Genomic DNA, 16,579 nt, shown 5'->3' with positions numbered 1-16,579 from the left:
GTACATTCAGTCCTGGTGAGAAGCTTCTAGCTGCTCTTGCTCATCGAATAGCCTATCATCACTTTTCAATCTCTAGGTTTTTAAGGACACTACGGCCCACTTGCCATACTCAAATACTTAATAAACATCCTTAAATTTTTCTTTATTGGTATGCAGGCAGCTGCTGCTCAGGAAAGAAAATCTTTGCAATCAAAATAATTGCCTCAATAAAAAGGTGGCTCAAAGAGGAGAGGGGTTGACACAGAACAGAACAGAGGGGGCCTTCTTGGTGCATTCCTGACAGGCAGCAGGACAGCAAGGGTCACCCTTGAGAGCTGCTCTTCAGTCTGCCTCAGTACATTCTCCAGAGCAAGGCTGGGAAGGATGCTGAATTCTCTGATTAGAACTGTTCAAATTCAAATGTACAAACAAATCAGGCGCCAGGTAAACAAAAGATGCTTGGATACCCGCCCCTGTGGTCTCTGTTTTCCAGCCAAGGCTCCCTTTTCACTAGTGTGAATCACATGATCAACCATGGTCAAATAGCTGTTCTCAGATCAGAGTCGACTTTTGAGCACTTTACTGGACACTGTTTCCCCAAACACCTGGACTTCGTACACATGTGTCAGACAGACGGCAACCCGCTCACATTTCAATCAAGTAGAACTGTGCCAGCCGGCATCAGTATAGTCTGACGAAATGGAAGTGATAAGGCAGAAGACATCTAATAAGCCGAGGACCTCGTGTGCTGCTAGCCCTCCCTTTCCTGTTCTTTTTAATTTTTGCAAGCACTTGGGCCAGGAACTCTATCTGGCTACCAACTTTTGCTGAGAATGGACGCCCAGTTATAAAAGGGACACGTCCACGGGCAACAGGCGGTGCAACCAGGTCCTTTTGGACCAGCTTCCAAGAAAGAAGGCTTTGAGTCAAGTGACCCCCGCGGGCCCTGGTGCCCTGGATACCTACCATCTCCTTGAAGGCGCTTTCCAGAGCCCCGATGACCAGGCACTCGTGTGGGATCTTCTTCTCGGTGAAGAAGCGCGTGGGCGGGGTGCTGGGGGAGCCCGGGGCGCCCACCCCTCCGCGCAGGGAGGCGGCGCGGGTCAGGGTCCGGCTGTTGGCGGGTGTGTTCTCAGGCTCCTCTCCCAGGCAGGTCGGGGGCAGGACAGCAGAGTTCTTCAGGATCTCCACAATGTCCTGCAGCTGCTCTGTGACATGGTGCTGCAGCAGGCGCGATGCCACCACGGCGGCCCCGGACCCCGCATGTCCATCAAACAGCGACCAGTAGTGGCAGGAGACGCCCTCGGATTCCTGGTGGGGTAGGGCGACAGGGAGGAGTGAGAAGGGCAGTATAGCCTCTGCCCCAGGACCATGTTGACACTGCTAGGACTACGGGACTCTGGGTCCACTTGGTAGTCTCTCGTCTGAAGATGGTGGGATGAAAACACGGCTAAAATGCTCAGAGAAGGGTCCCCAGATTAGTCACTGCTGTGACTGCCACCCAAGAGATGAAATGTCCCGCCTAGAGAAGCCCACATTATCACATACGTGGTTACTATTTGGAAGGCAAGATTTGCTTTTCAATTCCACACACATAGGGTTTTCCATACAACTCCATACCAAGAGTGGAGGCCTCCAGGAGTCCTGCTTTAACATCTAACTTCCCATCTCCCTGTGATTTCAACCCCAGATTAGGTTTGGTCTGGAATCTTTGGAGAAAGTTTGGCCTTTTTATAGACAAGTAGACTTACCCGTTCCCCCTCCACCAATCCCCCACACTTTAGGACCCTTATACTCAGATAATTGTCCCATCCTCCTTCGTCTATATCCTGAGTTTTGATGATATGTTCTCTTCCTAGTCAGAGTCTCCTCCAGGTCCCATGAGATGCAGCCAGTTCAAATCTGCTTTCCCTGTCTCCCTTGGTTCTCCAGCAGTTGTCACTGACATCCTTCTTTTCCCTCTTCCTTGAATTTATGCACAGTTTAAATTGCATAAATTTAATCCCTCCCCCGTGATGGACCAAACCATGTTTAGGTTACACACACCTAAGATCTTGGCTCTAAGAGTAAGAGTTGAACTATGATTAAGTGAGACTAGAGAGGCCCAAAATAAACCCATGTGATAGGGTCAGCTAAACTTTGCAGGAAAGCCAAGAAAACACACTGGGGAGAGTACAGTCTCTTCAATAAATGGTGTTCAGAAAACTGGATATCGACATGCAAAGGAATGAAATTGGGCCTTTACATCATATATAAAATTAACTCAAAATGGCTTTAAAGGCATAAAGGGAAGACCTGAAATCATAAAACTCCTAGAACATAGAACAAAAAAACTCCTCAACAAAGGTCTTGGAATGATTTTTTTGAATGAAACCAAAGCAAAGAAAAAGAAAAAAAAAAAAAAAAAGAAAGCAAAACAAAAACAAGTAGTACTACAAACCTAAAAGCTTGCAGAGGTGCCAATCACCAAAATGAAAAGGGAGCTGATGGAAGGGGAGAAAACATTTGCAAACCATGTGTCTGATAACGTATGAAGAGCTTGAATAGAAATTCCTCCAAAGAAGACATACAAGTGGCCAACGCCTGTATGAAAAAGATGCTCACCACTAACCATGAGGAAACAATGAGGTGAGAATAAAGGAGACCTTTGCCAGGCATGGTGGTGCATGCCTGAAATCCCAGAAACTTAGGAACCTGAAGCAGGAGGATCCCAAGTTCGAGGCCAGCTTCACCAATTTAGAGAAGCCCTAAGCAACTTAGGGGGACTGTGTCTCAAAATAAAAAATAAAAAGGGCTGAGGATGTGACTTAGTGGTTAAGTGCTCCTGGGTTCAATCCCTGGTACAGAGAGGGAGGAAGGCGGGGGGGGGGGGTGGACACCCCTTCCATAGTCAGATAAAGAGAGTCTACAAGAAACCTACAGCTAACATCAGACTTTATGGTGAAATACTAAGTACTTTTCCCCTAAAATTGGGCAAAAAAACCAAAAAATGTGCTCTCACCACTTCTATTCAACTCTGTACTACATACAGGTCCTATATAAGCTTGAAGACTGTAAAGGAAAGTAAAACTGAATTTAAAAATTGAACAATTTGATTATGGTGTGCCTTGGTATAATTTTATTTGTGTTTTGTGTTCTTGGTATTTGTCATTTTTGAATCTGTAAGTTTATAGCTATTTTATCAAATTTAGAAATATTTCAGATTGCATTTCTTCCTTTCCTCTCTTTTTTTGAGGCTAGGAATTGAACTCAGTACATTGCCCATGTTGCACTAGCACTTGCAAGTGTCTACCACTGAACCCTGAGCTCTGCCCAAAGCCCCTAAGCCATTATTTCTCTCTTCTTTAAGAAATCTCATTACACACATATTAGTCTACCTAGATGTCATCCCAGGTTTAGGAAGGATGCTTTCATTTTTAAAAGTTTCATTTTGGCCAATTTCTATTGCTATGTAAAGTTTACTATTTTTTTCAACTTTTTCTGTTTTAATTTTAAAGTGAGAAAAGGATTGAACAGATTTTTTTTTCAAAGGAAGATTTGCAAATGGCCCACAGGAATATAGAAAAGTGCTCAACATCACAAATCAACAGGGAAATACAGATCACAGCTTCATGCCTGTCAGAACTGCTACTACAAAAATATTAATAAAAGATAAATGTGAGTAAGGATGCGAAGGAAAGAAAAGCTTTGGTTTTAGGAATGTAAATGGGTATAGCTATTAGGAAAACAGTATGGAGATTCCTCAGAAAATAAAAAAAAAACAACGAAACTACCATATGATCTGGGTTCATATCAAAGAAAATAAAATCAGTACCTCAAAAAGATATCTGCACTTTCAAATTCACTGTGGCATTACTTATACTAGCTAAGATATGGAAATATCCACCCATGAAGATGTCATAAGGACACGAATGGACAAAGAAAACATGGGATCTTATTCAGCCATAAAAAGAGGGAAATTCTTTCCATTGCAACAACATGGATAACTCTGAGGATGTTATGCTAAGTGAGATATGCCAGGCACAGACAGGCAAACACTGCATGATTTTCCCTCTATGTGGACTGTAACACATCCAATTCATAGGAACAGAGAGAATCATGATTTACAGGAGCTAGGGGATGGGCGAAGGGGAGATAATGTGGTCAAAGGTTATAAACTTTCTGTGCTAAGAAGAAAAAGAATGTTATCCTTATAACACAATAATGTACACAATGCAACCACAGTTAACAATACTGGATCACATATTTCAAAATATCTATGAGCTGGTAGTTATGTGAGGTGACAGATGTCTTCATTAACTAGTGGAAATCATTACAAATCATCACACTGTACACCTTAAATACATATAATTTCAGTCACATATCTCAATACAGCTGAGGAAAAATTTATATGTGAAAAAATATGCTATAAACCAGAGGGTTAGGATATTAAATTCTAAGATTAAGTAAACATTTGAGATCTTTATTTTCAGAAAACTGATAAAGATATGGGCAAGGTGCATATAACATCCATTTCTAACTAATAGGTCTATCTGACCCACAGAAACAAATAATGAAGTCTTTTCAATTTTATTTTTTTAAGTTGAAGTCATCAAATAAAGTTCTTTTGGTTCATCTTAGAACAGTGCTAGAAAATGCTGTGTAGGGACTGGGGTTGTGGCTCAGCGGTAGAGCACTTGCCTAGCACGTACGAGGCACTGGGTTTGATTCTCAGCACCACATTAAAAATAAATAAATAAAATAAAGGTATTGTGTCCAACTACAATTAAATTTTTTTTTTTTTTAAAAAGAAAATGCTGTGTGGTTAGTGCTCTTTCAAACACTGTTTTCATTTAATTCTATGCTAGGTAATGAGATGAACTCATTGTTTATTAGTTAATAAACATCTACTGAGCACTTTTTATATGATAGGCACTATAGCAGACAGTGAGATTAAAAGACTAGTTCAAGAGATATCAGACAGGGCCTGGGGCTGTAGCTCAGACGTAGCACACTTGCCTGACATGTGTGAGGCACTGGGTTTGGTTCTCAGTACCACGTACAAATAAATAAAGGTCTATCAACAACTAAAAAAATAATTAAAAAAAAAGAGATATCAGATATAACCTAGTCTTAACAATCCAGTAGAGAAGATGCTAATCAAATAATAACCAAAATAAATGGGAGATCACAAGGAGAGGTGCCATGAGACCAGCCTATATTGATGGGTACACTGGAGATGAGGTCATAAGGACATGAGGATCAGGCTGAGGGCTGCATGGCAGTTCACAAGATGAGGAGAAGAATGGAGAGACTGCCAGACAAGAGCAATAGCAGGCACAAAGGCTCTGTGGTGGGAAGGTGCATGAAGAGTTAAAAGGAGACTAAACCATGGCTCCTTGGCTCAATGTGGGGAGTAGACAGGAAAAGGGGGAGGAGGAGGAGGAGGAGGAGGCTGGAGAAAGAAGTAGTAGTTAGACTACTCAGTCCTTACAAAATGCATGAGGGGTCTTGGCCTTTAGTCCAAGAGTAATAAAAAGCCATGAATTGAGTGAGAATGACAAAATTGATTTGTTTTAAAAAAGACCACTCAATCCATACTGTGAGGATTAAGAGAGAAGAATAAAAGTGAAAGTAAAAGGAGATAAATCTTATTCTAAAAGAAAAAAAAAATGAACCAAATTCAGGCAGGAAAAAAACACACAAGAATAATAAAATCACCCTAAAGCAGGCGTCCAAACTCAGAGGCAAGCGAAGTGGAAAGAACAAGGACTTCACTATTAGGAGGTTTGGATTTGAAGCACATCTTTCACACCAATCAGCCGAGAGGTTGGCAGTGCCAGGCTAGGGCGGCAGCAGGGGCTGGACCCTGGCTGGGTGGGGTACCAGCTGCTGCCCCTGTTGCTTAACAAGTCTCTGCCATGATTTCCGAACATGCAAAATGCAGGTGCTGGTTACCTGATGGGGAGTGTATGGGAGGGCTAAAAGGCAATTTATGTCAAGTGACTGGCTAAGCAGCATGTGGGGAGCAGTGTGCAGGTGTGGCTGTGACCACTGCCATCAGGACAAGGTCTGTGTAAGTGGTTCTCTGGACTTCAGCCGCCCAAAGGACTCCCGTGCCTCTGCTGATTCCAAGTTTTCTCCACTGAAGAAGTTGGGGAAGAACTTGGGCCTTGAAGACAAGACAAACACAACTGGGAAGGACTGCAAGGTGACATGGAAGGCAGCACACTGGCAGTCCAGGAGTGCTGAGTCCTAGATGCTTAGGTGACAGGAAAGAATCTGGTAGAGGCTCACCCAGTATCTATGCCCCCTTCATGTTACTGCTGATTTCTGTTTGGGGCAGCAATGTGCCCATTAAAAATATCTCCCAGACTCCCTTGCAGCTCTGTGTTGTCACATGATACACTGGCTGCAACTGGGAGTTTCCTGGATGAAACTTCCAGGAAAGCTATCATTTTCCCTGATAAAAAGGATCAGCTTGACTGGCCTAGTCCATTTTATTTTATTTTATTTTTCCTATTTGGTACCAGGGTCTGGAGTATGCTCCGAAAGTGCTCTACTACTGAAGCCGCACCCCCAGCCCTTTTTGAAATTTTGAGACAGGGTCCTAATAAATCACCCAGTTGTCCTTGAACTTGCTCTCCTTCTGCCTCAACCTCCCAAGTAGCTGTGAATATAGGTGTGCACCACTGTGCCCATATGGCCTCATCTTTGGTCCTTTATTCTTTCCTGTCTGAGTGACAGAAGCAGTACCTGGGGGCAGAGTAACCCCCCTGCAAACAAACAAAGTCTAAAAGTGGAAGGTCATGTGATGGGCCCTGCTGCCCTGCCTGGGATGCCACACAAGACCTGAGCGGTTTAGCCTCTGGGCTTTTTGTCATGTGGGCTTCATGATGTGGATAAGCCACAGGTGATAGTTTTTGTAACAAGATCCAGGGACATGGGACTCATTGGATGCACAGGAGAGAAAGCAGACTGCTAGATAAGGCAGGTGCAGGCACAAAAAAGAATGAGAAGTAGGTAGAAGTGGGTATCAACCTGGAGCAAAGCTGGTGCCAGAAACCAGGGTTCTTAATTTAGGGCATCTGTGAATAGGATTCAGGGATCTTTATTTTCACAAACTTCTGAAACTTAGTATTTTGGGCTGGGATGTAGGGATGTAGCTCAGTGGCAGGACTCTTGCCTGGCACATGGGAGGCCCTGGGTTTAATCCTTAGTGCCATACAACAAACAAACATACAAACCCCTGAAATTTGGCATTTCCTCCTATTATGAATATAGGGAACAACTGTATCAGCAGTACCTGTAACTTGGTTTTCGATAGAACCAGCATACTGCTATTCCAAATATCATGAGTTACTGTTTGTGCTCACTACCACTTTGAAATTGCAGTCATTATTAAACCCTCTACTAGCTCTTTTTGTTATCTTCTGCATTAATAAATGTCATATTACAAATTTGGTTGAATTTTTGATAACCACTTCAATATAATTCATTTCCTTGATACTGTATATATTTTTATTTATTTATTTTTGCATATAAAAACATAACCAAGATGAGTCAATAGGCTTTGAAGTCTGAGCACCAGCCTTCAACTTCTGTGGAAGATGGGCATGTGGGAAACAGGCTGTGCTATACTCCCTACGTGACCTCTGTCCAAACAGTGATTTTCCTTCATGCAGAAGGGACATTAACCAGTAAGTCTGACCATCAAGTGGATACATCAACCCTGTCAAAAAGGAAGTGATCCAGTCTGCATGTTGAGCATCTGCCAGACTGTTTTAGTGGGGAAGAGTCCTTCTCTCAGGCTGGATCTCCCTCACCAGGGTATTGTGTCTGAAAACATCCTCACCATCAGGAAAAAGTGGTAGAACAAAAGGATTTCTTGGGCTGGGGTTGTGGCTAATTGGTAGAGTGCTTGCCTAGCATGCGTGAGGCACTAGGTTTGATTCTCAGCACCGCATATAAATAAATAAAGTCTATAGACAGCTAAAAAAAAAAAAAAAGGATTTCTTGCTCATTATACCCAAGACCCCAAAGGACAGAAGGCCACCAGACTAAATCCTGCATGTACAACCACAGCCCTCTTTGACTTAAGACCCAGCAAACCTCTTTTAAGGGCACTACCACAGGAGCAGATGAGAGATATGGTGATAGGAATATCAGTGTCCAGGCCCGGATTCTGTTATGTGGAATGTTATGATGTTTCCAGAGCCATCGTTTGGAATGAATACTAATAAATCCCATAAAATGAGCCATAGTACAATCGGGTTCTATCAGGTTTTTTTCTTCTTCCTTTTGCCCAGGGCTTCACACATGCTAGGAAAGTAAGTGCTCTACCACTGAACCACATTCTCAGTCCCCAATACAGTTTTTAAAAGGCAAAGTTCTCCTGACAAGTAATCCATTTCCTTCAGCGATGGGAAGCAAAATCCACAGTCACTGCAACAGTACTCAGTTGAGGAAATATTTCAGGACCCTGGGTTTAATCCTCAGTGCCACACACAAAAAAATATTTTTAAGTGGTCAAGAAGAAACTTGACTGGGGACTCCAATGCAGAGAACCCCTTTGCATGATGATGCCATAACTGGTACAGCCTGGTTTTTTAATGCAATCAGTAATTCTTGCAGATAACACCTGGAAGGCTTTCTTTTTCACAAAGAAAGTCTATTTCTTATTAAACACGGAATAATCCAGCTGTGGCCCAGACCAGTTCAGCCAGTAACTTTGAAGGTGGGGCCCTGGCACTGAGTCTTTTAAAAACTCCCCAGAGGATTCTAATGAACAGCCAGAGTTGAGAATCCCTGATCTTAATGGAGGGGGGACTGTTAAGCAGTCGGGAGACCCACACTGTAGCCCCTAAACTGCCGTCTGTTCTCTCTGTGCCCTTGTTAAGTCACATCTCCCAGAGCCAACCAGAACAGTGAGGTTCACAGTGTGTTCCTTGTGTTCTGAAATGTTACCTCAGGAAAGAGGAAGTGCAGTGGTTGTGTAAGAGGTGAGTCCCCTTGACCTTTGTTTCAATCACAGAAGCATGGCTTTATTAGTTATAAATGTAAGGGCTTTACCAAGGATTTTGGTTGATGAAAAGACTTAAATGTTTAAAAAAAAAAACAAAAACAACAACAAAAAAAATACCCCTGAACTAGATAAAATTAAGTTCATCAAGAGTTTTCAAAATTGTCAGTGTACTCCTAGGACATTGAGAGTGATGTAGGATTTGGAGAACTATAAACACAAAATGAGCTCTCCTTACATGCTCAGGTCCCAGCTTAGCTGTTCAAGAGTGAAAGACCCTAAAGTCAGAGAAACATCCAGTTATTGGTCTAGAATAACCGACCCACCATTTAATTGGGTCGTAGTAGTAGGCAACATTCGAAATGCTTTACAAATATGAACTCACTTAATTCTTCCTCTAGTCTTACAAATAACTACCCTGTGAGGTGTGGTTATCAGACCCACTTTACACAGTTGGAAAACGAGGAACTGCTCTAGGTCACCAGCAGTGAGGTGGCAGTACCTGCGTCCATGCCCTCAGCCCTCAACACCACCCCCTACTCTGCCTGCCCAGAGGGAAAGCTCTCCTTAACTTGCACACACTTGGCACAGTAATCCATTTCTCTACACTGGAATTTGAGTTGCAACCATTAGGTTTTTTTCCCACTAAAACACAAAATTTGATCATAGATATTTCTCTTACTGGCCTAACAGCCTGCTCCTTGGGCTGGCTTCTAACTGTGGGCCCTCAGTTTGAAATCTCTGCTGTAGCCTCTGATGGTCTCTCCATGTTCTAGCTCTTATTCAAAATCTCACTCACACCAATATCCCACCCCCACTCTCTACCTCTTTGCCTAACTTCCTCAGTACTCAGCTCAAATGCCACTCCTCCTGGAAGTTCTTGGTGATACTGACACACTAGGGACAGTGGCCTTGAGGTCTAGATAAGGCTGGGGTGAGAGGTTGGAGACAGAGGCCTCAATCCACTGGCTGGCCCCTCAAGCATGGCACTGGCTCTACATCAGACAGCACCACAAAAGCTGTGCTGCCAGGAGGTCACTGTCACAGGGCAAAGAGGGCCCAGGTTAGAGTAGTATCAGTGTAAATATGGATGAATGGCTTCAGGAGACAGTTTAAAGAACATCAGGACTGCTGGTCGCTGTGACACATGCTTATAATTACAGTGGCTTGGGAGGCAGGAGGATGAAAAGTTCAAAGCCAGCCTCAGCAAAAGCAAGACACTAAGCAAGTCAGTGAGACCCTGTCTCTAAATAAAATATAAAATAGGGCTGGGGATGTGGCTTAGTGGTCAAGTGCCTCTGAGTTCAATCCCTGTTTGTTTGTTTGCCCCCCCCCCCCGCCAAACAAACAAACAAACAAAAAACACTAGGAGGCTGGAGAGGGTGATAGGGTCTTTGAAATGTGACCAACACATTATGGAGAATAAAAATGTGACCAAGATATGACAGAGAATAAAAATCTGTCTTCAAAAGTAGCATGATCAGGCTGGGAATATAGCTCAGTTGGTTGAGTGCTTGCCTCGCATGCATAAGGCCCTGGCTTCAATCCCCAGCACCATAGGAAAAAAAAAAAGTAGCATGATCAATGGGATGTGCTATATGGAAAAGGCTGTGAGGGCTGCTCCTCTCTCAACCTCTCCTCAAAATGATGCCATCACCTGCTGCAAGGTAAGCAGATGGTTTGCTTCTAGTCAGACCCGAAAACCTTGAGGAACGAGTGTCTCCCCAGTGTCACACAGCATTGAGGACTTCATCAACATCAGGGGTTGAAGCCAGGAGTAAGGCAACCGGAGTGACCCAATTGTCACCAGTTGTCACCAGCTGTGAGCCTCAAGACAGGCTTGTAGAAACACCAGGTGCAAGAACATGATATTTCTATAGCATCTCAAATCTTATTTCTCTGTAAACACACCTGTATGGCTTTGTTGACTAGAACTTTTACTGACGTTCTCCTGTCCTTAAACAACTTCAGTGTCCTGGATGCTGACGTCCCTTACCAGCTTGGAATGATCTGGCAGCTACTCACACTCCAGCGCATCTCTTGCTCCTCATCAGTGGTCCTGGGCATCCCTCATTTCCTTTCTTCTAACCCTCAGTTACCTCTAGAACCATGTTTTTCTTCTGTCTGAAACACCTATTCCTAGTTCTCTGCTTTGGGAAGTATTTTCCTCCAGGTTTTGGTGGGAACATGATCTCCCCCTGGCCTCTGCATGTCCCCTGCCACAGTGTTTATCCCATGGTTGGTGGCATTGCCTGGGCAGGTCTGTATTAGTTGTAGTCACAGAGACTCCTGTGTCTCTCACTTGCTCTGGAATTCCCGGGGAGTGCCTGCTAGAGAACAGAGGCTCAGGGAACGGCACTGGCAACACAGTATCACGCCTTGGCTACTTAAAAGTGGGGTGATTTACTTAGGCAATTGCAAATGAGAAAAAAAAAATAATTCTCTCTCTCATGGTGTGTCTTAACATAGAGAGACCCCAGGCTGCAGGTCAAGACAATCCTGAGTTCTAGAATTTACTTTCATGTGATCTTGAGCAAGTTCTTTAACTTCTCTCATCTCCTTATTGAAAGAAGGACAACAGCTGGGGCGGTGGTGGAGCACTTGCCCAGCAGGCACGAGGCCCTGGGTTCAATCTCCAGCCCTGCAAACAGGACAGACAGACAGACAAAAACAAATACTTTGAAGCTCGTGCTTCTCTTCTGTGTATATGCTGGCAACTAAAAATGTGAACTCCAAAACTGCTTTTTGAATTAAACAGCAAATTTAATAATAACTTTTTTTTCCCCCTTCTTGTCTTTAAAGGGAAAAAGGAAGAGAAAGAAAGAAGAAAGAAAAAGGAAGAGGAGGAAGATAAAGAAAGGCTGAAATCAGTAAGGACTGATTCCTGTAAGACCGGCTTGGAGTCTCCCCTCCTATATGCCAGGCTCCCTGTGGGCACTTAGGGTAAAGCAGGGAATAAGATATAACAGTTCTCAAGCTCTTTGACACTAATAATCAAGAATAGGACCATATGAAGAAGAGGACAAGGGTGATGAGTGTTAGGAAACAAACAAACAACAAACAAAAAACACACCCAGTGCTACAGGAGGGGACAACATGCATGCAATATGCAGATGACCCTGGGTTAGAGGGAGCGGGACTAGAAAGGATGGCAGGGAGAGATGTTGTGATGGAACATTGATGGATCCAGACAGTAGTGGTGATTATTCACATCCATGCACTTGTTAAAATTCACAAAACTGCACTCCAAAAGAAAAAAGCTAATTGTACTGTATAATAATAAAAAAAAAAACAAATAAACGAATGTGAAATACCATGAGGAGAGAAGCCAATGCCCTGAAGCAATGGTGACTGCCTACTCTCACTATCAGACAGCCTGGGGGACTCCGGGCAGGAGGGAGGCCAAGCTGCCTCTTGAGCTCTTCACTCTTCACCCTGCAAAATGGGGTGTTCGTCTCACCCCACTGTGGGGCTCTTGTTTTCAAATTACTTCCCCTCTACAAAGTCCCAGTTCAGAGGGCATCTACTGAGCATCTACTGTATTTAACCTCCCTAACACCCCCATATAACAGTGGCCATTATCCCATTTTTTACTGATGGTGAAATCAGGGCATGGACAGAGGTAGAACTTGAATCCAGTTTTTCTGACCTCGACATAAGGAATCTTTCCAACTTCCCAATGACACACAACTCTGTGTACTCACCTCCCTAGCTTCCATTATTCTGAGGCCTCCTTTGGCACGTCAATGTTGCCTGCATTATTTCCAGCTGTTTTGCTGCTTGGTAGTAACGGTGCACAGGTCCTGGGTCATCATTTAGTGGCTACAACTTTTCAGCACTGACTCTGCATTACTCTCCTGATGGTATCTAAAAACATCTCTGGGCACCAGCTTAGAACCAAGCTCTACGCCTAAAAAACCAGACCCTCCAGATTTACAGCAACATGATCTAGACAAAATGAATTTCAAATTTACCAATATTATATTTTAACAAATGAAGTTCATTTGTTCATTCTAACTTACTTCACTTATCAACAAAATTAGTCTTACATGAAATTTACAACTTGCATATCCTTCTCTGGAAAATTATATCTACAATCTGATAAAGGAAGGTTCCAGAAGGTGACAAATAGGTGTTTTTAAACTGTACAGTTTCTCTTAGGCTTTCTCTAAAGTAGGCCCAAAGTTACATTCTCTTTTCTCAGAAGAAGTCCTAGAAACAGCTGCTTAATAATATGGCTTATTGTCTTTTCCAAATTTTCAAGATCATCTGTAATGCTGGAGCTTATTATGTCCCAACTGGAAAGGGGACCTGGGCTTTTCAACAAATATGAGTGCTCTGAGCAGAAATCTATCACTGATCAAGGAGCTAATTTGAACTAATTTCCTATATAAGTAGGTGGTGTCCATTCAGCTTCTGCTGTAATTACACAACCAACCAAAAATGTCAAAAATCATCTGTCTGCATTTTAGCCCTATCAAAACAGGAGCCTTACCAGGTGCACCTTAACTCTGAGGAATCCATAGACCCAAAAAGTCAGAGACCCATGTGGGTGGCAGTGAGGTATCACCACCTCCTGAGAAGTGCTGGCAAAGAAGGTGGGGGCGGGAAGGGGTGCTCTAGACAACCTCAGATGTTTCCTGTGCAGCAGGATAGAGATACTGAGATGCAAGGCAGGAAGCACGGAAAACCTAGAGTGAGGTTTAGGTATTTAGCAGCTTAAAGAAATAAGGGCTTTGCATTCTTCCAGTCACTGCACAGAGTTCTAAAGGTTGGAAAACCTCTTCATTCCACCCCCTTCCCCCAGGATGCTCTCCACAAGGAGCACACAAACCCCAGGGGGTGTTAAAAACAATCAATGGACACATTGGCATCCTTTCACAGTTAAAATGCAGAATTTAAGCTTTACTGGTGTTTCTCATAGACTCTGACTCTGGCGCCCCCAGGTGGCAGTAAGAGGGACACCTGGGGGCATGTGCAGCTGGGGGTGCTCTGGTGTGTACGGTGACCCACCCTGTTTCAGGCTACATGGTACAGAACAGTATAATACTAATTTTTAAATGAAATTATGCCTTGCAGAGCGGACAGCAGATTTTAGAAAAACATTTCTGCAAAGAAACTGCTGACTGAAGAGATGAGCACATAAAGATCCTGTCCGCTCTGGCACTCTTACTCCCAACGATGACAATATAGTCATGTCTGACAATGATGATATTCATATCTAGTCAAAAGAACTGAAACGCTGAAAGAGACAGCTGAAATATGGAATTAGACTCGCTATTGTTACTGGTGAGCTGTGCCTTGAGACATGAGCTAATGATAGCATGAAGCCTTTGCTCTCAGCAAGATGGTAAATGAGGTGCTGCGGGTGGCGGGGGTGGAGGTGTTGGGGGGGTGGAACTCAGAACAATGCCTGGAATATGATTAACACCATAAAATTGTCGGCTGCTATTATTTGAAAATAAGGCCTTTGAATTATTTTTAAAACTTTAATGGTATTCTTTCAATTGTAAAGTAATTATATACTATATGGATATATAGTAGTAAGGTTATGTTTCAATGAATGAAAAGCACATTGGGGATACATTCCAAAAAATTGTTTTTAACTGACAGTCTAGAGACTGCTACTATCGAAATAACTGTCTTGAGGGGGAAGTGGTGTCCCCTGGATGCCTTCCATTGGGGACAGAAGTACTCCATGCGTTCTATGACCCTCTTCTTTTTCCCTACCACATGAACGAGGGAGGGACTGTATACATAGAGTAAAGGCAGAATCACAAATGAGAGTTGCCACCTTCAAATCTTGAGGTTCATTTTACAAAAGCTGCCTCAGGGATATGGTACTTTCTTGGTTCTCACTAAAATCTATTATATGGTTTGATTTGCATAAAATTTCTGGCCACTTTTCAAGGGGTCACAGCCAACATGATAATTCTGGGTCCAAAATTTTCTGTGGTAGGCCTTCTGTCCATATAACTTTCAATCTCTTGATTCTAACTGGATCCTCACTGCCACACATTGACTGCAAGAATAAAACAGTGAGGAAGAAAGGTGAGGAGGAATTTGAATAACTATCAAAGTCCCTTCTAGGGCCCACATTCTATTGCTGTCCACTTGGAACCTTGACCATAGTTTGCTTCTTTACTATACCTCTCTTTATGACTTATTTAGATATTTTGCCTTGCAATGGGGAGGAAAACACCCCTTAATTTTATATACTTCAATGAGTATACCGTTTCCTTCTCATGAGACAATAAGATATAGGATAAGTTTATTTTTTATTTTTGAATTACAATTTTAATTTATTTATTTACTTACTTATTCAAAGAGATGGGACCTCACTATGTGGCCCAGGCTAGGCCCAAAGTCTCAGGCTTAAGCAATTCTCCTGCCTTAGCCTTCCAAGTAGCTGAGCACATGTCACCATATCTGGCTTGTCTCATATTTTAAAACACTATTAGATACATACCAGTTTCACAGAGCTAGCAAGTCTGAAGTTTGCAATGGTTTTGTTGCAAAGTTGTGTTCTGGTTTATTCTAGAATCAAATTATCTTAGGAATGTTCTCAAGCTATCACCTTATACATCAACAAATTTTCCCTAAATTAGTTACAAAATACCCTATAAGTATTGTATGATAATACTGAAATGCAGCTGTAAGTGCTGCTATTATAATAATAACCACATCGGATAATTTTTGTCAAGCACCACATGCCAGGCACTATTCTAACCACTTTTCATATTTTTAACACTATGAGGTAGAAACTATTATCCCTGATTTACAGATGAGGAAAATGAGGTATTGGCGAAGTCAAGAAACTTGCATAAAAGCAGCTCATCAAGTAAGTGGGAAATCCAGGATTCAAACTGAGATACTTGTTATTCAATCAGGTTTTTTATCCTTGTCATGGTTTATGTGAATGAGAGTCTTTTAATCTTTTTGTAATTTAGCAAGAATTATGTACTGTAAGGACAATTCACTTCACCTGTCAGGAAGAGCTGCTACCCAATTTTGAAGTCAACAAGGGACACCTTCTAACTTAACTCACAGATGAAATGAGAAATGACAAGGAAAAGGAGAAAATATTTAGTATCAAATGGTATTGAAATAGACATATCAGCCGGGCACAATGGTGCATGCCTGTAATTGCAGTGGTGCAGGAGGCTGATGCAGCAGGATCTCAAGTTCGAAGCCAGCCTCAGCAACTTAGTGAGGCCCTGTCTCAAAATAAAAATGAAAAGAGAATAAGAGAGGAGGGGAGGGGAAGAAGGGGGGGGAGGGAAGGAAGGGAGGGAAGGAAGGAAGACATATCAACATTAAAAGTTGCTACATTTCTCAACTGCTAATGTATAAAGAGACAGCATGTTTCAAATCTGGACTCCGAGGCCAGACTGCCTGGGATCCCTGCTGTCAATCTCTGACTTCAGTTTATTCATGAGCACAACAGAAATAATAATAGCAATACATATTGACTTCTGTAGTCTGAGGTTAAGTGAACCAATGCTGGCAAAGTCCTAAGATTCAGTGTCTGGCACATGAATGCTAAGTGTTATATTTGAAAAATAAAAGAAGACTCTGATGAAGGAGAAGGAGGAAAGA

The 16,579-nt window shown here is 42.7% G+C and overlaps 1 protein-coding gene across 1 annotated transcript in view; it reads right to left on the bottom strand.

Annotated features, from left to right (window-relative positions):
* The window catches only part of Ppm1h (protein phosphatase, Mg2+/Mn2+ dependent 1H), a 256,218-nt gene that overhangs the window by 141,841 nt on the left and 97,798 nt on the right, over window positions 1-16,579 (bottom strand). The window contains exon 3 of the mRNA XM_026392985.2: window positions 946-1,290. Coding sequence (XP_026248770.1) covers window positions 946-1,290 — 345 coding nt within the window. The remainder of the gene's footprint in view (window positions 1-945; window positions 1,291-16,579) is intronic.

Source organism: Urocitellus parryii, chromosome 5, assembly GCF_045843805.1.
Source record: "Urocitellus parryii isolate mUroPar1 chromosome 5, mUroPar1.hap1, whole genome shotgun sequence".
In the NCBI taxonomy this organism is placed as follows: Eukaryota; Metazoa; Chordata; class Mammalia; order Rodentia; family Sciuridae; genus Urocitellus; species Urocitellus parryii.
Note: the sequence above shows the minus strand (reverse complement) of the source record. Positions and strands in the feature narration are given on the sequence as shown.